A 24,554-nucleotide genomic window follows, 5' to 3' on the forward strand; every position below is an offset into this window, starting at 1 on the left:
CAAAAGCTGACTAGAAAAGCTGCCATGCGGGTGCTTCCTCGCTCCCCCCTGCCCCAGCTGAAAAAAAAAAAAACCTGCTATCTTTATGTGACCTTGAACAAGTTTCAAACTGCTTTGAGCAAGTTTTGCTCAGTTTTTTCTTCCTCCTCTCAGGCTCAGTTCAGAGGCATAGAAAGGCCAATAATTAATTTCTGGGCATAGGCAGCGATATGGGATACACATCATAAGGTCACCCCAAGACACTGTCTTTTAGTAGCTAAACTGAAAATGAAGCCCCAAACAACAGGTGATGACACTACTAATGTGTAAAGTGATTATTGTTAAGTGCATGCAAACAGTGGTGTACAATTCCAGAGGCAGAGAGTGCTTTGTTTCAAGATTGTTCCCTCATGGTTATTACAGGACTAACAGTTTAAAAAACAATGGGTCCGCTTCACCTTTGGCTGAATGGACAAAACTCGCACTGCCATTAATAGGAACTGTGCCTTCTTTGCAGCCGAAATTATTTTGGTTTGATGTGACTTGTTGGAGAGGACAAACAGTAAAGAGATGCTCTAGTTGAGATCTGGTGTCTCACTGTCATCCTTAAACATTACAGATATTTAGCAATAGGATTCCAAGTTGGGCATGAAAAGAGTTAAGTGGTTTGGACAGTTTGTAAAGTACATTTGCAGATGAGAAAGCCTCTTTCCTTGGCCATGGGTTGAACACCATTTGTATTGTCTTCCCCTCCCACCTTGTTCCGTTGGTTGGTTGGTATGAGGTGACGCAGTGAGGCAAATTGCCTGTCAGGTGCTGAGCAGGCAGCTCCACTGGGATGCTTTCCTTGTGTTTTAGTCCCAGTGTACTCGAGCATTGCTGAGTGCACTGGCACAACTAATAAGTATCTTTTATTATTGCCTGTGAGTTCACAAACCCTATTTATTGCAGTAAAGAGTAATGGTGATAGCTAATTAGCTCTAGGGTGTGTGAGTAATGCTGTAAAGAGAGCCCTGCACTGGCAATGAACCCTGTTTCACTGACTGCTGAGGAGACACTTGAACCCAGTGATAACAGTTGCTTCCCAGGCCAACCCACCCTGTAACACACCAGTCCTTGCTGAAAGCTGGAGCCCAAATGTCTCTTGTTGCCAAGTGGGAGCTGATGTAGTTGGAAGCTGGTGATATGTGCATGATAATTACGGTGTGTCAAGTCTCATTTTAAAGACCATAAGTATACCTTTTTAAAAGAAAAACAAACTACTTCACCAGCCTAGAGAGAAACATAAATCATGTATTTTTGTCACCTCAGAAGACCACTAGAAGATGAGCTTTAATATTTCAAATGCGACAAGCAATCCATACACATGAATCACAATTTGAGTTCCATTACAGCTGAGCTGATATATACCACTGTGTGCTTTATGGGTTTTACTCTAACGATATTAAGTAAAAACCCAAAGCTTTTCGTGATGAGTACCTAACATTTTACAAGAATTTGTAGAACTCTGGTCCAGAGCAACAGATTTAGTGTTGCCCTACAGGCTTTAATAAGAAAATGCTGTTGCCAGTTTTGACCTCTCAATATTATTCTCTCTGAAGAAAATGCATGTATTAGTAGAAGGCTAATACTGCAAAGGTAAAAGAAAATCTGAAATGATGAAAGGGTTTATGGAAAATGTAACCCTTAAAGATTGCAAAGACAGTTAAATAAATGAACAAAGTTTGAAGAGACAGATCTTTTTTTTTTACTTCTGCTTCCTTTGTTAGGCCCAGGCTTTTTCTTCCTGGGCTCTGGGGATTCTGCAGCAACCCAGTGCCAGTTTTTCTCAGTTCTTCTATTTATAGTCAAGTCATCATTTGAAGTCCTTAGTCTCCTTTTGAGATATTATCTCATGGCAGTATTTTCATATAAGTTGTGAGTTTTCTTTTTATCTCTGGGAATTCTCATATTTTTTGTTACAGCAATCTGGGCCTTTCTTGCAATGAATCGAAGTTCAAATTCCTTCACCTTTGAGACTTTTAATCCTCTCACTTCCCCTTGGGAGAAGAAAGAGAATTGTAGTGAGGGAGCTGGAGATGAAGGGTGATGCATAAGGTTAATTTTCAGGTGAATCGGTTGCTGTTTTGACATTCTTGCTTTCTTTGCAGACATCTTTTCATTCCTTTTCCTTTTATGCTAGAAAATTATTAGATATGCAAGAGTAAAACTCCTCAAAGCTATGCTCCAAAAGCCTATTAAAAATAGTCTGCAAGCAGATCAGTGTGAACACACGTCAACACCTGAGTGTTTCCGAAGTGGCTCGAGCACTCAGTGGTGTGATAACAAGACATGTAGGAGGATTTTTCCTGGCTTTTATCTTTCATATATTGATGCTCCTGACTTTTTAAAATTCATTTCATCAAGTGGCACTGCAACTGAAACAACAGAAATGCAAGAATGAGATAGTTTAAGGTGTTTGCAGTGGTATACAAAGTATTTTGCCTCCAGGCCATCATTTCTAATTCATCCCCAGTTGGTAGCAGTCAGAAATCGCTGCCAACTGACAGCTGTTCACTGGCCAGCATGAAGAGATTTAACTGGTAGCTCCTGCTGGACAGATGTCTGTAATGTTGAAAGTGTGAGTGTAGCTGGCATGTGTTTCATTTTCCCTGGGAAAATGAAACAGCCCTGGGAAATGGGGCTGTATCTCAACTGCAGCTGCTTCACTTTAGGAAGGTTAAACAAGATACCTGATTTTAGGTAACCAAGAACTCAGCATCTGCACAATTAAACTCCCCCCCACACCCTGCCTTTCTGGGGCTGAGTGCTGATGTTTTGGTGCTCGTCACTTGCTGTGTTTGCATAAGCACTGTGTGTGGAGGCAGAAGGGAGACTCTAGATGGTTGTGCAGAGGGATGGGATAGGAGACTGCTCTGTTGGGGTGACCAACTCATTGGCACTCCACCAGCCGAGGAGGTTCTTCAGCTGTGTTGTCAATTGATACCTTTCTTGAATGTGAGCAATCAATAACAAAAAGAAAGTAATATGGGGAGAAAATGTCTCTGATTCATCTTTCTTTGTGTTGGACGTATGTAACACTAGAATTAATATTTTGAAAACCATTAATTACTTCATGTAAAATCTGTGCTGCTAAGCAGAAAATCTATCCTGCTGAGAAAAAAATAGAGAAAATTCTTCAGTATAATTTCTGGGTTTGTGGAAAAGGAAGGGGGAAGATTTTACAGTTTACTGTATCACAGAGCTTTGAGATATTTAAACAGGCAAGTAAATGATAGGTTTGAGTCACTATTGTGAAAACACTTTTGGATTTTGGATTTGCAGCAGCAGTAGAGATTGCTTTAGCAGAGGCATGAGGTCAAGTTTTTGCTGCTCCTTAATCATGGTTTTTTGTTGCTTTGACGTGATACAAACGATAAAATGGGCTTAGGTGACTGGTTCAGTCTTCTGCTTGTGTGACATGGGGAAGGGGCACAGAGCCCTGGCCAGTAACTCCTGCAGCAGAACTGTGTTTCAGGGACAGGGCATTGCCAGACCGCTTGGGGGAATCTGGAGGTGTGGAGTACTCGCTGTTGAACTGGGCAGTGGAATCTGCTCCTGCACTGTCCTGGTAAACATTGCATGGCATGTCTGACCAGCACTGCAACTGATACCATGCTGTTCAGAGCTACTGTGCCTTTAAGAGTTAGGATTTTCAGTATTGCATACCTTGACACTATTTTATGTTCGAAAACTGCATCAGTTTTTGGTTTTTAACATTGCAAAAAATCCCCTATTGTGTGTTACTTTTCCAGAATTAAAAAAGAAATAATGTTTCATGAAGAATGGTGGGAAGGAACACATTGCTATGATACAGGAGTTTTAAACAGATTGCCTTTGGAGCTGTAAATGAAATTTATTTTCTGTAATGTCACGTTATTCATTTCACCAAGTCTGACTGTAACTTCCCTGGGTGGTTCTTCCCTGCAGACATTGATGAGTGTGCTGCCAAGATGCACTATTGCCACGCCAACACCGTGTGTGTTAACTTACCCGGCTCCTACCGCTGTGACTGTGTCACGGGATATGTCCGTGTGGATGACTTCTCCTGCACAGGTGAGCTCTCAGCTACAGCAGCAGCACTCTTACGCTCTGTGTCTTGTGTGTATTCCCTACCTTCTGACTAGTCCCAAATGCCACACACCAGCTGGCCCTTAGCAAGCATAAAGTTTAGGCACAAGTAGGGTAGATAAATGTGGTAGGAAGTGCCTTTCCCCTGTATGGGCCCTTTGGGATTAACTTGGAAGGTGGCTGAAGAAGGCCTGTGGTGCACCCACTGACGGCTCTTTCCAGCCAAGACACGGTCCCTTCGTGTCCCACATCTGCATTCTGTGTGCGGTGCAGAGGCTGAGATCACATGTGTTGTGAGAAGAAATAAGACTTCATCAGCTGTGGTTTGAAACTGGTCAGTGGATTGAAACATAAGAAATTACCCAGGAGGAGAAGCTTTCTGGACAGAGCTGACACAAATATGCAAAAGGAAAACTGAAATATATAAAGTTCTCAAATCCAGTTATTGTTAGGAGGTTTGGAAATTGTTGTTAATGCTGAGAATTAATGTCTAAAGAACTATGACATGTTGTTTAGAAAAGACAGCAAGTGGATAGCATTAGACAATAAATCTAGGTGGTTTTTTTTTTTAAATATCTATCTTCAAAATGAGCTCAAAAATTCTTAGTGGAAAATAGGTAGGGTCTCATTTCCATTTAGGGGTTTTTAAGGGACCTTCTCTGGCAGTCTCAGAAAAATGTGAGAAGCTGCTGAACTGCTCATCCCAACTCTATCTAGCTGGATAACACCTTTTAATCACGCTCCATAAAGTCTGATTTTGGGATTACTTTGATGGTGCACCTGTCATGCTGCAGGAGCTTGGGTGGGTTGGATGGTTGGGACGGACGGAGACGAGAGATCTCTGAAGTCAGATCTTGGAACATGCGGTTTATTGCAAAGGGCGTGGGTATAGGGGCACTGCTTAGAGCTGCCAGCCGCAGCTCGGAGCAGGCCCAACAGAGCAAGAGGGGAAAAGTAAGAGCAAGTAGGTAAGAGTGGAGTAAGAGTGAGCGAAGAGGAGGTAAGTGAGAGAGTAAGCGGGTAAGGGAGTAAGTAGAGTGGATCGGTGAAGTCCTGGTTACAATACAATAAATCATCTTCTGTACTGAATATTCTAATTGTCACTAACCAATCTAATACAAGATACAAATCCTATAGCATTTACATACAGCCTGTAAGAGTTGTTATATTACCATAGAGTGTTACATCTTAACTCCTAAAAACTACTCTTTGGACCCCTTCTGCTGAGCTAGTAGGGTCTGCTCTGACCCTTGGACCTGCCTGCAAGCAGAGGGTATTGTTCAATCAAGAGGGGATTACCTTCAGTTGGCCATACCATTGTTTTCCAGTTGTTCAATAACTAAGACTTTGTATCTCAAAGGTGGCCTTCATTTCGATGTCGCTTATAGTTTTCATATTCCCAAAATCTTTTGTCAGGCAATCATATTTATAAGGCTTTCCTGTTTCATCTTCCCCAACATCATGCAAAGGAAGAAAATAGCAGGTAGATTTATTGAAATGGGTATAAATCAGCTCAACACAATACCATGTTTAGAATGGTGTTGGGTGAGCTCTTTTCTGAAGTGGAAAGCTAGCACAGGAATGTTCAATATGAGAACGATTTTCAGCCTGGGTAACTACATTGTAATGCATGTTATCCTTAGGGAAGGTCATAGGAAATGTTGACTTTCATGATGACAGCATGTCTTTTAGCTAATATTATATAATTTATAAAGCTGTGGGAAAGTCCTGCCCGCCTCTTGAGAGAGACTGATACTAAATAGCTGTCAGGAAGCTGATTTTTGTTTTGCCCAAAGAGTCATCATTTCTCTGTATCTGTCTCTTTTCAGTTTTGCTTGATCTTTTACAATGTGGCATGACAGATTCAGACCTTAAATTCTGCGCTGTGTGAGGTATCAACCTTCACAGTGATGGGGAGAGTGGTTTTTGATAATATGACTCTTGCTTTTCCATATATGCACTACTAATTTCCTAATGTGCCTTTCTTTCCAGCAGGGTACTATCATTAAGCAAAGGGCATACAAAGCAAGGTATTTGTGATACACTGAAAAAGCGTGAAGTAGCAAGACAAGTTGCTTGACAGTAATGGGGGAGCAATCACTTAAAGTGCATGTACACAAAAAATCCAGAGCAGGTATAAGAACAAATAATAGAATGAGGGAGACAACTATTTCTTGCAGGTTTATTGTCTTGCAAAAACACTTCATTTTTGACATCGTGGTTAAGAAGCAGAGCAAGTGCGTTACATAGATCAGGAGAAACTTGGTTCATTGCCTGTTGTATGTAGAAATAGTTGTTTGTTATAATATTAAATGCAGTTAAAATAAATCCTGTGCAATAGAAGTACTAATCCTTTCTTTGTATTTCACAGTATGCTTCAACAGACTTTTAGTAGTAATAGCAGTGATTTTAAAAAAAGCAATAATAAAAAAAATCAGGCAGCAAATACTTAAGTATATTTCCCCTTACACTGACAACAAATGTTTACAGGCACAGTAGACTGTAACTATTTCTCGGGTTTTTAAAATTTTGTTACTCTTCATTCAAACAGATGAGAAATTTTCTTGTTATTGAACCATGCATTTGGAGACAAATCTGAAAGCCTGAGATGGGTTGGTGTTCTGATTAAAATTGTGTGTGTGTATGGGGTAAGGCTCTGATGGGTTCAGAGTGCAGATGAAGTTTCAGATGTGAGTGCTTAAGGCACATGCATGGCATTGCATGTATTTTGTACACTGCTGACCCAAAAGCAGAGTTATTCCATAGAGCAGGAGGTATCGTATTTTGGGAAGCCTCAGTCTAATCGAGGTATAAAGTCACCTGCAGTTGAGCAGATTCTGTGTGTTGCTGGGCAGGCATGTGCTTAGTGGCTGACCCCCCAGCTCTGGCAGCTTTCAAAAGGTGGAAAGCAGCTGTATGTGGAAGGTGTGAATCAGAAACAATTTTTAAGCTGAAGGAAATGTGAGGGGATTTTATCTTTTTAAAAAGAAATGGAGTGACTAGTGAAACACTATGTCAATTTGAGTTGAGCAAAATGAAATTCATTTGGATATTGCTGAATTTTAAATATGCTGCTTCCAGTGTTTTCTTTAAAACATTGGATCTTAATACATTTAAAGTAATTGTTACTGGTTTGACATTGCTGAAAGTTTTTTTCCCAAAACAATTTTTGGGTAATAGTTTCCAACTGTGAAGTAGGAACTTCTGTGGTTATCTGTAAGAAGCTACTGTGCTGGAAGATGTGCTGATTGCATAGAAAATGTAGTCATAGGGACAGAGTGACTAAAACATTATTCTGGATTGTGGCGGTTTGACGCTGGTTAGGCAGCAAACACCATGAAAGCTACTTATTTATTTGCCTCTGCTATAGCTAAGCAGAGAAGGGGAAATTGAAACTTCATTTTTATGAGGTGAAATAAGGATTATTTGAGGAAAACGGAAAAACTTCAAGGCAAACAGGCTCAAACTTACAGTAGAATAAAGAAAATTTATTACAAACAGAATTAAAAGTGAAAAGAATAATGAGAAACCAAAGCAAGCTTCCAGAACACCTTTCTCTTCCAGTACCTCCCTCTTTCCACCTCAGCCTGTGCAAGGGAAACAAACATGGGGTTTTGGTCAGTGTTTCATTTCTTAAGAGTCTTACTTTATGTTTAAGGAAAAGGGTTTCTTCTGCTGTGCTGTGGGATCCATCCCACAGGAGACAGTTCTCTGCAAACTTCTCTAGTGTGGTTTGAAACCCTGAACCACCACATGGATGAAGTCTACAATTATATCAAGCTCTCACCTATGATTTAAAATCAAGTAGTGACTCTTTTAGTAAATAATTAGTGTTCAGTCTCAAATAAGCAAAAGACCTGGGATGATGATGTATTGAGTCAGATTTAGTCAGCCTAGTAATAACTTCAACCTGTGTTCACCTAGAAAGGTACAGTAGCGTTCTTCTGCTTACCTGTTCCTAGGGATATGTGCTCTGAATGTTAATTAAGTGAAAGACAGTTATATCAAGAAAAGTTACCCTTGAATAGGAACCTGCTTTTCAGTGTCTTCCTGTGGCACTGACAGGTTGTTCATCTGTTCTCTAGTAAATCACAGTCTTGTCCATTCTGAAACTGGCAGCAAGATTTGCTGCTCCAGATGTTCTCATGTGCTGGAATCTACTGATTTAAAGCATTTGATTGATTCCCACAGGTTTTTACCCTGGTTGCTTGTTGAAAAATAAGTTCTCTTGGGTTGCTTTCTTCTAACATAGCAGTTTGGGAGTTTGCTTCAGAAGTGCATTATTTTGTTTTATGCTTTTTGAAGCATTATAAATTACGCAATAAGAATGTAATACTTTTATTTTTGATGGGCTGCATCTGTTCTCTGGTATGATTTTAAAAATTAATTTATATGATTTTCTGTAGTTTGAAACTAGAATATACAGTTTCTATATCTCACTGCCATTCAATCAAGCATGCAAATGTTTTTTCGTCTTAATAAGCTAAAAGCTACCTGTAATGACCACATATATCATGCTGATAGGAAGGGAAAACAGTGTGGGTAGGTTTCATCTATTTTTGCATAATGTTGGCATTTTCTACAAAGACAATCACAGTGACACAAAAAAGATTTCTGGCCTTTAACAGCTGTGACAGCCGTTTAAAAAAGAATCACTAATTTTACAGTGTTCTTCTTGGGGCTGCATGGAACACTGAAAACTTCCTCATATCCTGCAGTCATTCAAAGAATAAGTTCATTTCATGTAGTCACTACTGGGCTTGAACACTGTATTTTGTTTGGTTGGGGTTTTTTTTTTTTTTTTTGCTAGTGTTTGTTTTGGTTTTTGGTTTTTTTTTTTTTAATTTACTACAAATATTCACTGATTATATAATAAAGCTTAAAGAGCTTTTCAAATGAGAGTGCCAGGAGATTTTTCTTTCTCTATTTTCATGTGTTATTTGCGGCCATTCTTCTAAATGAAGAAGCCTCCTTTGGACTGGAGAATGTCTCAGCCCATTTTGTCCAAGGTTTATCTTTCCAAGAAGTGGTACAGAAAGTTATCTGGCCATCCAGCATGTCAGTAGTACCCATTCTGCCAAAATGGGGTGAGACCTATGCAAGCACCCTTCTCTTTATGCACCAAAGCTCTGCTGGCAGGTGTTTTTCTCTGTGAAAATAATCCACCTCCATATTTTACTGTTCTGCATGATGTTTCAGCAGTGGGCTGTGCTTTTAACCCTCTTTCAGTCCTCATTTGCCGTGATGAGGTTCCCAGAATTTCTTTAACCTTTGGCTTCTCAAAGCAATGAGTCACTAAAATATTTGTATGTTCCTTGCAAAAAGCAAGTCTTTACCACAGAAACAGGAAGTATTTTCAAAACACGTAGTTCAATATTCTAATTCTGTGAAAAAGTTGATGTTACATAGAAATATATTATTTAGAAGAAGTCTTAGAATATAAATCTTAGTCTTGAGTTTATATTCTAATTTGATTTACAGTATGGGTAGAGAAGAGGAAGTAAGAAAACCTACTGATTCTGGCAGGTTGTCCGGTAAGTCCCTTCACTTCCATCCTGTGTGGTTTCTAGGGCAGCATTCAGTTTTTGAATGTAATGCACTGTTCAGAACAAGCCCTTTTGCAGCATGTTATTAGAAAAGTTGTTCTTAAAGCATAGAAGAACATAAGAGTGCTGAGAAATCTCATTTTCAAGGGAAAAAGTCAGAAACCCTTTCTCCTGCTCTTCCTTTCTTCCCCTCCCCTATCTGTGAAAGGCAACTCAGCTGCAGAAATTTCCTGCTATGGTTAGAACAAACGTTCAAATTGTTTGCTATTACTAAAATTGATGCCTTTGTATCTTTGTTGCTGGGGTTTACCTGTCAGGTTCAAGGTGGTGTAGTTGACCCCATAATAATGCTAATAATGCAGCAAGTTTCACCACAGTGAAGTGGCAGTCTCAAAGGGCGGGTTACTGGCCTCGCATCCAGAATCACTGTGTGTGTTTGTAAAAGACCTGAATAGAAGCTTTCAGGCAGACAATTGATAATATGGTCACTCTTTGAAAGATAGTGCTGTTTCTGAAATCTAATCTACTGACCTTCTTTTCCACTATTTCTTCTTGGTAAACTAAATTAGCATCCAGAAAGCAACATAGTTATTTTTGGTGTGGCACTTGCACTTTAAAAGTGCTGTGCAGGGTCTTGGATGTTAAGGGAGGTCAGTAAACAAATGTTACAGCTGTTCTGGTGATGGGCTGGGGCTGGTGAATTGATAGACCTGTCTGCTAGCTGAAAACAGTCTGGGGCAGCAGGCAGTGAAGACCGGTCTGTGGTGGAATAGTTTTCAGGTTTGTTTTGGGCAAGACCTCTCTTTAGATCTTGGTGTTCTAAAGAATATCATTAGGATCTTGCTGTACTGGGGTGACCCTGGCTTCATTCCTGGCATCCACCAAAGCCTTTCTTTCACTTCCCTCTGCAGCTGGGCAGGGGAGAGAAAATATAACAAAGATTCATTAGTTGAGACAATGACCAGGGGAGAACATTCACCAAATACTGTCACAGGCAAAACAGACATGAATTAGATACATTAATTGAATTCATTGCTAACAAAATTGGAGCAGGATAATGAGAACTAAAAACAGACCATAAAAACACCTCCTCCCCATCCCTCCTTCCTTCCTGAGCTCCTCCCATCAGTGGTGCAGGGAGGTGGAAATGGGAGTTATGGTCAGTTCATCACATGCTGCTCCTGACAATGCACAGGGAGGAGTCCTTCCCCTGCTTCAGCACAGGGTCTCTCCCATGGGAGACAGTTCTCCATGAACATCTCCAACATGAGTCCATCCCACAGGCAAGGGTTCTCCACAGAGTGCTGCAATGTGGGTCACTCTTCCATGGGGTGCAGTCCTTCAAGGACAGGCTGCTCCTTTGTGAGCAGGGTGACAAGTCCTACCACGAAACCTGCTCCTCTCTCCACAGGTCAGCAGATGCCTTCCAGACTTGTGCTCCAGCACAGACCTCTCATGGGCTCACAGCCTTCTCTCAGTCATCCAGCTGCTCTGGTGTGAGTTCCTCCATGGGCTCAGGGACACAGCTGCCTCACCCTGGGCTGCACCACGGGCTGCAGGGGAATCTGCTCCAGCACCTGGAGTAGCCCCTGCCCCTCCTTCTGCACTGACCTGGGTGTCTGCAGGGCTGTTCCTCTCACATATTCTCACCCTGCTCTTCTCTGGCTGCAATTACATCTGAGCAATTACTTTTTTTTTCTCCTTAAATCTGTTGTCAGAGGCATTACTATCATTCTTGATTGGCCCAGCCTTGGCCAGCAGCGGATCTGTACCCACTGGCTGGCCTTGGCTCTGCTGGACATGGGGGAAGCTTCTGGGAGCTTCTCACAGAAGCCATCCCTGTAGCTCCCCTGCTACCAAAATCTGGCCTCACAAATCCAATACACTTGCCTAAAACTACATAATTTTTTATAGCATCATAGAATGGTTTGGGTTCTAAAGGACCTTAAAGATCATCTAGTTCCACCTCCTTCTGCCATGGGCAGGGACACCTTCCACTAGATCAGGTTGCTCAGAGCCCCATCCAACCTGGCCTTGAACACTTCCAGGGATGGAGCAGCTGGAGCTTCTCTGGGCACTCTGTGCCAGTGCCACACCATCCTCACAGTAAAGAGTTTCTTCCTAATGTCTTACCTAAAGCTTCCCTCTTCCACTTTTAAGCTATTGCCCCTTGTTCTGTCACTATGTGTCCTTGTAAAAAGTCTCTCTCCAGCTTTCTTACACTTCCTCTTTAGGTACTAGAAGGTGCTAGAAATTCCCCCTGGAGCTCTCTATTCTCCAGGCTGAAAAACCTCAACTCTCTCAGCCTGTCTTCATAGGAGAGGTTCTGTAGCGTCTGAGCATCTCTGTGTCCTCTTCTGGACTCTCCAACAGGTCCATGTCCTTCTTATGTTGGGGCCCTTGGTGGGGTCTCACAAGAGCAGAGTAAAGGGACAGTCACCTCCCTTGACCTGCTGGTCACACTGCTTTTCATGCAGCCCAAGATGTGTTTGGCTTTCTGGGCTGCCAGCACACATAGCTGGGTTGTACTGAGCTTCTCCTTCACCCACACACCTAAGTCCTCCTACTGGAGGCTGCTCTCAATCCATTCTCTGCCCAGAGAGAATGTGTGTGTGCTTGGGATTGCCCTGACCTGGGTGCAGGACATTGCTTGGCCATATTGAACTTGATGAGGTTCTGAGGTGCTGTGGTGGTTTAGCAAAATTTAGGGCCTTGGTTTGTGGGGGAGAGGAAAAAAAAAAAAAAGAGGAAAGGAAAACAGCTGCTCGACTTCTGTGACCGGCACAGAGCTTATAGTTGATAGAAGGTTGCTAAACCAATTAAATAAGCCAGTAACACCTCTGTGATGTACGTATTTAAAAAATGAGGAAATGCGAGAAGTTCCTTTTGTTCCTGCTCCCCCGCTGAAGGGTGGCGAGGCAGGGAGCCCCAGGCCCCATCCCAGAGCCAGCAGCCCCCCCCTCTGCCGCGCGGGGGCGGGCCCGCCGAGAAAGCCACCCTGGAGCAGCGAGCAGCTGCGCGGCCGGAAAACCCCAGCTGAGCTGGGACCACATGGGGTGGCAGGCCCTCCCCGCAGCCGGCACAGCTCGCGCAGAACCGAGAAAAATCCCACGCAGACCACTGGGAGAGACATTTCCCCAATGCAGAGTCCAGACAAGATCATTTTCTCAGCAGCAACTTAGAAACATTGACTTTCTTCCAAGTCAGAGAGAAAGGAAAGTGGTATCATGTGAGGAGGCCAACATAGCAGCACCATGGTCAGTGGGGGAAGGGGAAAGAGAAGAGGCACTCCCAGCACCAGAGCTGAAATTCTCCTTGCAGGCCATGGTGAAGACTATAATACAGCAAACTGTTCTCCCTATAATTCATGAGATGAGGTACATGGGGGGATGCAGAAATCCACGTGCAGCCCGTGAAAAAAGTACTCATGCCAGAGCCCATAGATGCCGTGAAAGGTTTTTAGAGATTGAAGAAGAGAGCCTTTGCTTTCAGGCTGGAATAGCTCATCATTAAAAGACGAAAACCCCATGACTATTATGATCCATAATGGCAGTTGTGGGAAGACTGTGCGATTCATGGGAGGGATATTTTTTCACTGCAGCATTCGGGAAGACTGTTTTTTATGAAGTTTGAAACCACGCTAGAGAAGTTTGCAGAGAACTGTCTCCTGTGGGATGGATCCCACAGCACAGCAGAAGAAACCCTTTTCCTTAAACATAAAGTAAGACTCTTAAGAAATGAAACACTGACCAAAACCCCATGTTTGTTTCCCATGCGCAGGTTGGTGGAAAGAGGGAGGTACTGGAAGAGAAAGGTGTTCTGGAAGCTTGCTTTGGTTTCTCATTATTCTTTTCACTTTTAATTCTGTTTGTAATAAATTTTCTTTATTCTACTGTAAGTTTGAGCCTGTTTTGCCTTGAAATTTTTCCGTTTTCCTCAAATAATCCTTATTTCACCTCATAAAAATGAAGTTTCAATTTCCCCTTCTCTGCTTAGCTATAGCAGAGGCAAATAAATAAGTAGCTTTCATGGTGTTTGCTGCCTAACCAGCATCAAACCGCCACAGGTGCCCACCTCTCCAGCCTGTCAAGGTTCTCCAGGATGGCATCCCTTCCCTCTGGCGGGCACCACTCAGCTTGGTGTCATCAGCAAATTTGCCAAACTTTTCCAGAAAAATGATGAAAATATTGATCAGGTTGGGGTCATAGTTATGTCACTGTTTATAGATTAGGTGTCAGACGTTCAGGACAATAGGTGTGACTGGGGCTGAGGGCGTTGGGTAGATCTGGACCACCCCCCCCCCCAGTTCTGTTTGGCATCTGTATATATTCCCTTCTTTGGAATCCACTCTGTCACTGCACATTGAAGACAGACCATGGTGTTTCTAGGAGCCTCATCATGATCTGTGTGCATGTTTTCTCACTGCACATCTTCAGGACAACACTCACGCATTTTCAAATGCGCTTGAAAATTGGTCGTAAGACAACCTGAATGGATGATACTTTGCATGTGTTAACTCAGCAGACACAAAATATTTTTACGCTGATCTCTTCTTTCCTGAGTCCTTTAATGTCAAGTGCCATAAGGCAGGGCAGGACTTATCTCCTAGTGTTAAGCAGGACTGCTTTGTTTGAGCTGCAGTCAGTAGCAGCTATGTTCCCGGAACTGTGAAAGGAAATGTCATTTAGTTTGAGGTGCCTTGAAATGCAGAAACATTTGTTTCAAGTCCCTCAGAGGGCTGTTGGCCAAGTTCAGCAGCAGGTAATCTATGTGCCAGTGGGCATTGCCTGCATCAGAGAGCATTTCTTTGCTCTGCAGGACAAGTCAACAGAAGACTGGAAGTGTATTAAATCAATCCAGCAAAACAAAACCCGAGCAGTTCCACATCAGTTGACTGACAGTCACACAGGTTTTGACTCAAACCCCATTAATGTGGGAGAAAGCTTTCAATGGCATTCATTTTGGCTTTACATAAGTCCCATAGAGGTATAACCGGTGCACTATTGCCATAGGGAAGCTCTGTTTTTAACAATACTGAAAAGGCTGATTCTTCCGTATTGTCAGAGAATGCTGTACTAACATAGATAATGTAGCTTCTCAATGCATCCCTTGAAGCCTGGTAAGTATTTAATTGCTCTTTTGGAAAAGGGAAGCTGAGGCACAGAGAGTTGGAGTATTTTGCCCAAATTCATGCAGAGACAGTGACAATCATTGGGGAGTCTAGTAAAGAGTCAGATAAATTAGATCTGGGAAAAACACAGACTTACAGCAGCAAGAATTCAGTGAACAGTAAGGTTTATTTTTATAGATATTGACATTTTCACAAGAAACAATAGCAGTTCATTGAAGCACAGTGTGCATGAGCCCTGAGTAACCTCGTGGCCTTCATGTTATAAATCTTCTCCTTCCTTTTTCCATGCACTTTTGTAACATCTTTTGTTGCTTTGGAGTTGAATTATTCCCCAGTCCTCTAATTTTAAATGCCATGTTACATTCTTTTGTTCCTGACTTCACCTTCATTTTATGGGCTTACTGGATTTAACTGCAACATTTTTTTACACTCCTTATTTAAAAAAAAAGGCATTTGAAAACTGATTATTTATTTATTTAAAACTGAAAATATTATTTGCTCCTAAGTGCTTTCAATTTGAGGAAAAAAGTACTAAAAATGCAATATTTACAGTGATTTAAATTCCTCACTGGTAAATAGTTTAATTAAACATCTTTGTGCTTTCCTGTGCTCTAGGCATGGAAGGGTTTCTAATTTGTCCAGAGCAGTTGGTAATCCTTTCAAGTCCTTTTGACACATTGATTTTCTGTAACTTTATTAATACTAAAATTAATTAAGCAGCTGACCACAAATCATGCTGATGGTTGTATTTCTTGACTTAGACATAATTAGCATTTTTACATTATTTCTTAGCTGCAGCCTTTTGTGCTGGTATATAAGCTTTCACAAAAATGCAGTATTTTAAAATGTTTTGCCTATGTATGCTCATGCTTATGCACGAACTTAAGCATTAGTCTTAAGCTTAAAAACTAATACTATTGGTTTAATATTCAGTCAGGATTCATGAATGAAGCTGTCTATCTAAAGAAACATCAAGGACAAGCCATGTCTCCTGATCAGTGTTTGTCCTGAGCTCTCCTCTTACTGCAGGATTTCTCCTTGATACAATAGGACTAAATCCATTTTTATGGCATAAGAATTCTTGATTTCTGAGTGTAGCAATTGCTACAAACAGTCAGTGAGGTGAGGGACAGAAAAAGAGCCATCACTAATTTTTTAGTGGGAACGTGCTATCTCACAAACACGCAGCAGCTGCAGGATCGATGCCAGTGTCTGGAAGCAAAAAGCTCTCATGTTTTAGTCATCTGCTCCCACAGTAAGTGTGAACGCCTTAAGATCAACCAGCCAGGGTTTGTCATCTCCTTTGTCCAAACAAGTAAAAAATTTCCCAATCTGTATTCTGTTTCTAGATACCATTTGTAATAAACTCTTTGTTCTTCAGACACAAAATTGAACTCTCCTACTAAATCAAGGAAGTAACTGAATCATAGAGAAGGGCATCAGGCTCACCATTCCTCAAGGCAGGATCCATGGACTCTGAAACATCCTTTATCTTATCTGTTCTTGAAAAACACAAACAATTTCAACAAGGGAAACACTTTAATCCCCTTTTTGTGTGTGTCCCCCCCTTACTCAGCCATTTAGAAAGGTTTGCTTAATGGCTCCCTTAAATCTCTCTTGCCACAATTTAAGCCTGTCACCTCTTGTCATATTCTCAGTGAACACGGAGAACGCTTTGACCTTTATATTTGCAGTCCATTTGAATATTTGAAATACCTTTTCATGAGTATTCTTTATTCTTCTAATGTGAAACCTAAAAGCCTGTTCTTAGTTTTCAGGCCGAGCAGTACGACAATAAGTGGTTTTCTTCATAACTTCACGTTTTCTTTTGAAAAAATTCTGGGTCTTTGCCCCCAGACTTTCAGTCTTACAGAAGTATTTTTCGTGTTGAGCTGCAAGATTGTTGTTGTGAGTCAAGGAAGGTGCTCTAAAGAATGGTGCCAGGTAAGAGGAGGTGCAATGTGTGTGAGGTTGGCAAGTCAGACAGATAAATGGGGCCTAAACCTCCCATACTCATTCTCAGAGGCCCAGGCTGTGTTAATGTCTGCTTCCAAAGGCTGGTTAGCCAGGCCCAGTGCTGACCATGCTGGATAGGAGTTCTCTCTTTGCCCTGCTATGTCCTCTTTTTTCTGCCCAAACATATTGTTCAGCTGTACAAAGAGGAGCTGTTGGATGACTAATGGCCAAGTACAGAATGTCTGTAGTGTTTGCTTTTGGTGCTCAAATAGTTTCTATGGCTTGTCTGATTTGAGTGATAATGAGCATATGGCTGCTGGAAAATATTAGAAAAAAAGGCTCAAATGCTCCTCCAGTATGCCTGTGTGTATCTTGCGGTGTGTGTCTCCTGTGTGACCAAAGACTGCAGTGTGGTACATATATATGCACTTCTTCCAAAGAAATCCCGTACAGAGGAAGAGAAGCTCATTCCCATTGGATCATGAGACTGCCAGATTCCTATAACTTCAGTTTAAGGAATGGTGGAAGTGATCTGGGATGCAATCACTGGACCTCTAGAAAGGCCAAGAACTTGCAATATATATTTGGATTTGACAAGTGTGTATCTCCTGAATGGCAGAGTGTCGTGGTGGATGCCTGGCGAGTTAGGAGTGACACATCTGTGAAATGTGCAGCACTTTGCTGCTCTGCTGTTGTATCTTTGTGTTTGCTGCTTGGATTTATGATTTCCAGAGTAAGGCTTTTACTTATGAAACAAAGGAATTCTATAAAGCTTGTTAAGCTGAACAGAAAAATTTCCATAAAGTTCATGGTGCTTATGTCTGATGGGCTTTTCTGACAGTGAGAAATACGTGTGACAAAGGCTTTAGCATGTCTTGGTTTTTTTCCTTTTTTAATCTAAATCTGCATTTTATACACAATGAAAAAATATATTCTCATTTTGCTATGATCTCATTTTTATACCTGTGCTGAATATTTCATAGTTGTGTGCATATTGATTGGGAGAAAGCTAATATTTTATTAACAGCTATTGATTCTTGAATGTCTATTACTGTATACAGGTGATCAAAGGATCACCTTCTGAGCAATCTGAGATACTGAAAAGACCATAGGACCCTGGTTCAATGATGGGCACCTGTAATTTGTTTGAAGTGGCTAGGGTTTGGTGTAAGCACTCTTCACAAATGCATTGTAGGTCATCCAACTCTTGCTTTGCTGGTTCTGCATGTTCACAGATAAGTTAAAAAATGCTTTTTTCAGCAGAAATATGTAAATTACGGAGATGGAGCAGAGTGCCTGTGGTTCTGAAGGTGTGCACTGTGATTTGTCTCTTTATGGAGAGTCTAATTCTGGTTTTGGAGGACCTTTATGTTCTGTCTATGAGGAAGAATATTGAGATACAGTGTAGGTAATACTGCAGGTGAGTGTCAGTGTGTCTGATAACTAGATATCCTAGATGCCTAAATTTATTTCTGTATTTGTAAACATTAGTCAGTAACCATAAATCTGGTAATGTTGCCTTTATGAAATATTTGTGAAATAATTTTGAAGGGTGTAGAGGAGCTGACACTGGCAAGCAGACTTGCTTGGTCCTTAAGAAATACAGCCTTTGGGAATAGCACAGGGATGGGGGAAGGAGAGGTGCTTTGATCTACCACTTTGTAGTTAACGTTTTCATGCTTTCTACTGTAGGCTTTTTGCCTCCCAGTATGAAACTTCCTATTTAGTTACATGATTGCATGTAATAATTGCTCAAACTGAGGATTTTTATGATTCTCACAGAAATAGCTCTTATTCTTCATTGTCAGAGAAGTGGGACAGAGCTGGGCAAATGAATGACGCAGTCTTGCTAATTGTGTTCCCATTAGAATAGTCTTATTGCAATTTCTATGTGCTTAGATTTTTTTTTTTTCTTTTCAGAGTTTACAAATAAAGTTCATTTTTAGAAAATACAGTTCATGCTGCTAGACTGAGATAATCAGGTGTTTTGGGGAAGGCTTTCCTGGTATGCCAGATGATAGCAGAAGGGGCCAGAAAACAGGGCTGCCAAGCAAAGGATAAGGATGTCAGTGGAGAGACAGCTTAATGGCCTGTAGGGGAAAAGCACATTTTTTCTATTTATTTATGAAGAATAAAAGTTTCCATGTTTTCAGGATCCTAGGGATTTGGTTTAGTGTCCTTTGTGCTTCTCATAATGGAGAGTTCTATTTCATAAAGTTTAATGAATAGAATTTTTCATAATGCTGAACTGTCTACCAACATTTGTCCTTAATGCTAGTTTTTGTCTGGTTTATTGTTGGCCTTTTGCTTTCAAAATAGCACAAATGTTAAAAGTGGTGTTCTGTGGAACATCTGACACAGCAAATTCTTGTTCAAACAGTAAATTAAGAATGCGCATATTTAGGCACACACACTCCCCAAAGGGGCAGAGGAATCCTCTGATCTTTGGAGACTTGATTTCAGATAGATTCCTTGGTATCTATCCAGTTCTCAACTTCATCCTCTATTATAATTGGGCCACAAATACGGCTTTGCAATAAAGCAAAGACATACAAAATGTAGTCCCATTCTAGCACAACATATAAAGTTGCCTTTTCGAATGTGCTAGTACTGTCTGCTCAGTACACTTTTACTTCACTCTGCATGCTTTTAAGAGTCCCACAAATCCTCTGATGTTCATAGGAGGGTAGTTAAATGTATGTAAAACACATTCCCTGTTTCTCTGGCTGGCAGGTTAAATCACAAAAATATTTTGATTCTCTCCACACTTAGGAAACTAGATTTATTCCCTCAGAGAAAGTTCAAAATTCACTATCCAAGTGACTCTTCTCTCCCTGGATCTGGGTCTCTAACTTCTGCAAGATCAAGTAAGGTGTATATGGCATCTGGTAATGTAGGTTCCTTTACATTTTTTCTTGTTGCTGCTGCTAGAAGTGAAACACCAGTGGGGACACTTCCAAGGGTGGGGCACCCACAACTTACCTGTTCCAGTGCCTCACCAGCCTCACAGGAAAGAATTTCTTACTGACACCTTACTGACACTTAATCTGAGCCTGCCCTCTTTCAGTTTGAAGCCCTTCGCCTGTGTCCTGTCACTTCATGTCCTACTCCAAAGTCCCTCTCCATCTCTGTTGTAGCGCCTTTAGGTACTGGAAGGGAGTCTAAGGTCTCCCCAGGGCCTTCTCTTCGCCAGGCTGAACAGCCCCAATTCGCTCAGCCTGTCTTCACAGGAGAGGTGCCCCAGCCCTCTGAGCATCCATCCTTTCACTCAAGTCTTCCTGTAAAAAAAATGCAAATGAAGTAGTTGAAGGGTATCTATCCTTTTGCCTTCAGTGGTGTCTGTATTTGAGTGGTTCATAGGTACCCACACTGCCCTTTCTGTGTCAGTGAAGAGACAGCAGGAGGAAAAGTATGGAATACAAACTTGGTCTCCTCCTGTGTGACACCTGCTGGAATGACTCTGAGTCATCCTACACTCTGGCATGAACTGCCTCAGCTGGGCTCAGGTGAAGGCAGGAAGGCCAACTTGGAATTCTTCCTCCTTCCCACAACCAAACTGAGTGTAAGCCTGGTCTTTTAGCAGCTGAACTCATGAAGAACAAATAATTAAAGTGGTATAAGTTGGAAGGCCCATTGTTCTAGACAGCAATTCTGGATACCCTCCTGCCCAAAGATCTCTTCAGATAGCAAGGTACATGGGTTTCTTTTCTTTCAGATAAAATGAATTGCTTTTTTATTAGAACCTGGTGTCTTGACCTGCAGTTGGCCTTATATTTATTCTCTGTCAGAAAAGTTGGTTGTTTCAGAGAAAACACAGGCCTCCCTGCAACTGTAATATATCATAGAAGGAATCTCTTTCCTTGGTTCCATCTAATGATCATTTTGCTCCTTGAACCATAAGAATCAATAATTTCATAATTAAATTCTAGCTGGCAAGATGATTTGTGCTATTCATGTTCATTAAGGGGCCACTATTTTGAATATTATTTGACTTAAATTCAATACCGCCTGAAGTATTTTATCAGTTAGACCTATTCTGTAAAATGACTGTTTCCATCTGTCCACCCTGATTTTTTTCCCCTTTAATTTCACTAAGCAAGAGAGCCTTTTTATTAATACTGGGTAAGAGTATTCTACATTCTGTTACTCATTTTACATACCTTTGTCATAGCTGATACTCATTTTCTCATAAGTACTGAATAATCATAATCTTTAAAATATTTTTATTCAACTCTAAAGAAAACAAATGGGACCTTCCAAGGAAGAAAGTTAAGTAGATACATGAATATTGTAGTGATCTTGAAGAAATAATCATTTTTATCACTTTCATGGTCTACAAAGAGGAGGGTAATTGCTGCTATGTGTTTAAATCCCTCAAATGTTATTTGTTGGTATAATTTCAATTGGCCACAATACATTATTTTCAGTGTCCTTACATTTTAAGCTTAATATAAAAATGTGATTGCTTTAGAGATGATACAAGTAAGATTGTGTCTGGAAAGGCAGTCAGGTTATTATGAAATATCTAATCTAATTAGATTAGGTGAACTTGCTGTGATTTAAACCAATCTGTTAGATGCAACAAGGAATGTTAGAATAGTTTGGGTTGGGAAGGGCCTTAAAGATCATCTCATTCCACCCTGCTGCTGTGGGCAGGGACACCTTCCACTAGACCAGGTTGTTCAACCTGGCCTTGAACACTTCCAGGGGTGGGGCAGCCACAGCTTCTCTGGGAAACCTGTGCCAGGGCCTCACCACCCTCACAGGGAAGGATTTGTTCCTAGTGCCTAATCCAAATCTACCCTCAGTTAAAGGAGAATAACAGTTGGAGAGTATTGAACAACACCACCACCAATAATAATTAGATGTTTCCATTTGAATCCTTCAAGATACTTCAAGAGTATGTTGAGTATCTTAGTATTTTTGTGAATTTTACCTTGGGGTTTTACAATAGAGCACAGATAGCACACAAAATGTTAATGCAAGGGTTTTTTTCTTTAGTAAATATTTGTGAACTTCTCTTTTTTTTCCCCCCCTCCTTTCCTTTCTGTAAGTGTTCAAATTATAACCCTTAAACTGTGCATAACTGCAGTGGGAGGGCAGGAAAGTTTAGACTTAGTGAAATACCAATTTCAGATATATAATGATGACATTGCCATTTTTTCTGCAGTTTCTTGACATTTGTGATCCGGTGCAGACCATGATGCTTCTGGTTCTCCTCCACCATTTAAAAGCTATCTCATCTTTTAAAATAACTGGAAAGAATATGAAAAACTTTGTAAGAATTACAGTTTTTCTTGTAGAGATGCATTCTTGCTTTGTTTAATGTTTTTATTTAACATATGAAGCATACATTTACTGGCTTTACAAAAAACACTGTTAAATATTCTGTTCTAGCTTATCTCAATTAATTTTCAGTAGAGTTTATTATTTCTGAGCTTTCTCCTCAGTGGATTTTTTTTGTTTGTTTGCTTTTTCCAGAGAATCTAAAGCTATTAGCATGCTATTGTATTGTTCCATGTCTTTGTCCTCCTGTATCTTTTCTTAATGACAAGTGAAACTAGCTTGTATCTTATTCCACTGCTGCCTTCTCTTTCTGTGTATAGATAGAAATCTGAGCTGATAGAAATCTGAATTATGAGTTCCCTTCCTTTGTACATGTGATTCAAGACCCCCCCATCCTCAGGTTTGGGGTTTTTTTCCCCTTTATTGCTGTTCATCATCTTTTAATGCTGTTGTATTTGTGTGCCTGGCCCTGTGGTTATCATACCAGCACTGATCTAAGATGTGGTGGTCTCTTCCAGCCGACACAGAAGATGAGAAAAGCATGTCCAAGATGAGGTGATAATCCTGCTGTACTTAATGACTATCTCTTGATGTAAAATAAAATAAAAAACACCAATTGTTGTTATTATTGTTATTATATTACAACCTACATTGTACCTTCTCAGGCAAGAAATGGCACTCAGTGAGCATCACAGAATAATAAGTGTTTCCCTTTCAAAGGGTTTTGAAAACCTTACAACACATCATCACAGGCTGTAATAATGCAAAATAAATATTTCATAGGGAATAAGCCTAAAATATGAACCTTTCCCATTAATTGTTCAGAAGAAGAATGAAAAATAGGATCACAAGCTAAGATTGTTACTGTTCTTTATGTTAGAAACAAAAGATGGGAATTACGTTGGGTCTGGAGCTAGTGATTGGTTCACCCAGTCCAAATATGCCACTTCCCCATTGGGGCTAGTGAAGTTTCAGGGAAACACTCAGGTTTAGAAGGTGCCTTGTTTAGCTGACTCTTCGGGCTGCTACAGGCTTGTCTCAAGATGTCATCTCTCCATGTTAGACATGCTCTGTTTGTGAGACACATTTTCTCTGTATTATAACATAGTTATTTATTCACAGTTTTTGGTGAAAAGGATAGGAGGCATCTCCCAAAGCTTATTTTCTCCTTGTATTCCCTCATTGTTATTCCTCCAGCAGGGTTCTGCTGAGCTGTGCTGGGCTGTTTCCGACGGCCCACACAATCCTTTCTGGAATTCTTACTTTCAATTATGAATAGGGATAGGAACTATGCATTGTAATTCAGGCCTCTCACAGGGTTAACTGTGCTGAAGTTTTTTTCTGTTCTGTGTGGCTGCTTTCCAGAAGCTCTTGGAAAACACAGCAGTTTTGTCAGTGTTGGTATGGTCACTGGTGACAAGACTTGTGACATGTCGTTCATCTTTCCCAGTGTGAATACTTTTTAGGATGCCCTATCAATTAGAAAAGCTTTTTCTGGCTGAAAAAGATTACTTTCTTTTTATTACAGGAGAGTTAAAAGAAACAATATTGCATATGTATAATTCTTCATCTCTAAGATTATTCCTGGTTGACCTTATCTTGCCTCTTAATAAATATTTGAAATGCATTTCTATCCTCTTAATTTTCTGAACTGCATGTGAATCCAGCGAGGTGTGCCTCACAAAATGACTTCCTTGGGTTGCAGCAGCATGAGGTATTCCATTGAAATTCAATTTGTGGTTCCAGGCAATTGTTTTGTTACACTAATTTTATTCACCTGGCATCTTTTTCATGCTGTCACCTAGGATGCAGGGTCAAATTAGTATCAGAAGAAATCCTTTTTTCTCCTTCCAAATTAACCTATTAATATTTAACTATTCAAATTAATATTAATTTTTAACGTATTAATTGAATGATCTCCTTCTGTGGCATTGGAGTGCTTGTGACTGTTATGCATAAGGATCCTGCTTCTGTTGCTGCAAGATGGAGATTAGATTGAGGGCTCCTAGCTGACATCCATCCCATCTGTATGCATGGGAGCTTATGGCAGGAGATTTCCTCCAGGGAATTTATCACCGTGATGCTGCAGGCTCTGTGTTCAGGTTTTCTGAGGAATAGTTGAAGCTAAAAGCTCCATAGTCTTCTATGGGAAAAGTTCCTCAATTACTGTAATGCTAATTTAGGGCTGATTTCAGCACTTGTGCAGCGTAGCTCAGGGATCTGATGAAAAGACATATTCTTCTTTTACTCTGACAGTATTTGCTGTTACTCACTGACATTTGTCATATGTCAAAGAAGAGACACACGAGACACCGATTGTTAATGATTGTGATTGGGTTTGAGCCCCTAAATGGAAGATGTTAAAAGGACTGAAATTACAGTCTTTATCAAAATTACGTGCAAGCCATACTTATATCACTTTACTCCCTTCCCCTGACTGTGGGACAGGAGCAGGCAGGGGACCTAGGAACCTTGTATTCTCTGAAGATGGGTGTTCTTCTAGGAAATAGTCAGTGAAGACGCAAAATGCCTTTCCAGGGGTTAGG

At 40.8% G+C, this 24,554-nt stretch overlaps 1 protein-coding gene across 2 annotated transcripts in view; it reads left to right on the forward strand.

The window, feature by feature from the left end:
* Positions 1–24,554, forward strand: part of NELL1 (neural EGFL like 1) — a 294,743-nt gene that overhangs the window by 144,061 nt on the left and 126,128 nt on the right. For both annotated transcript variants that reach the window (XM_017743660.1, XM_017743662.1), the window contains exon 12: positions 3,949–4,074. In XM_017743660.1, coding sequence (XP_017599149.1) covers positions 3,949–4,074 — 126 coding nt within the window. The remainder of the gene's footprint in view (positions 1–3,948; positions 4,075–24,554) is intronic.

This window comes from Corvus brachyrhynchos, unplaced genomic scaffold (assembly GCF_000691975.1).
Source record: "Corvus brachyrhynchos isolate BGI_N302 unplaced genomic scaffold, ASM69197v1 scaffold169, whole genome shotgun sequence".
In the NCBI taxonomy this organism is placed as follows: domain Eukaryota; kingdom Metazoa; phylum Chordata; class Aves; order Passeriformes; family Corvidae; genus Corvus; species Corvus brachyrhynchos.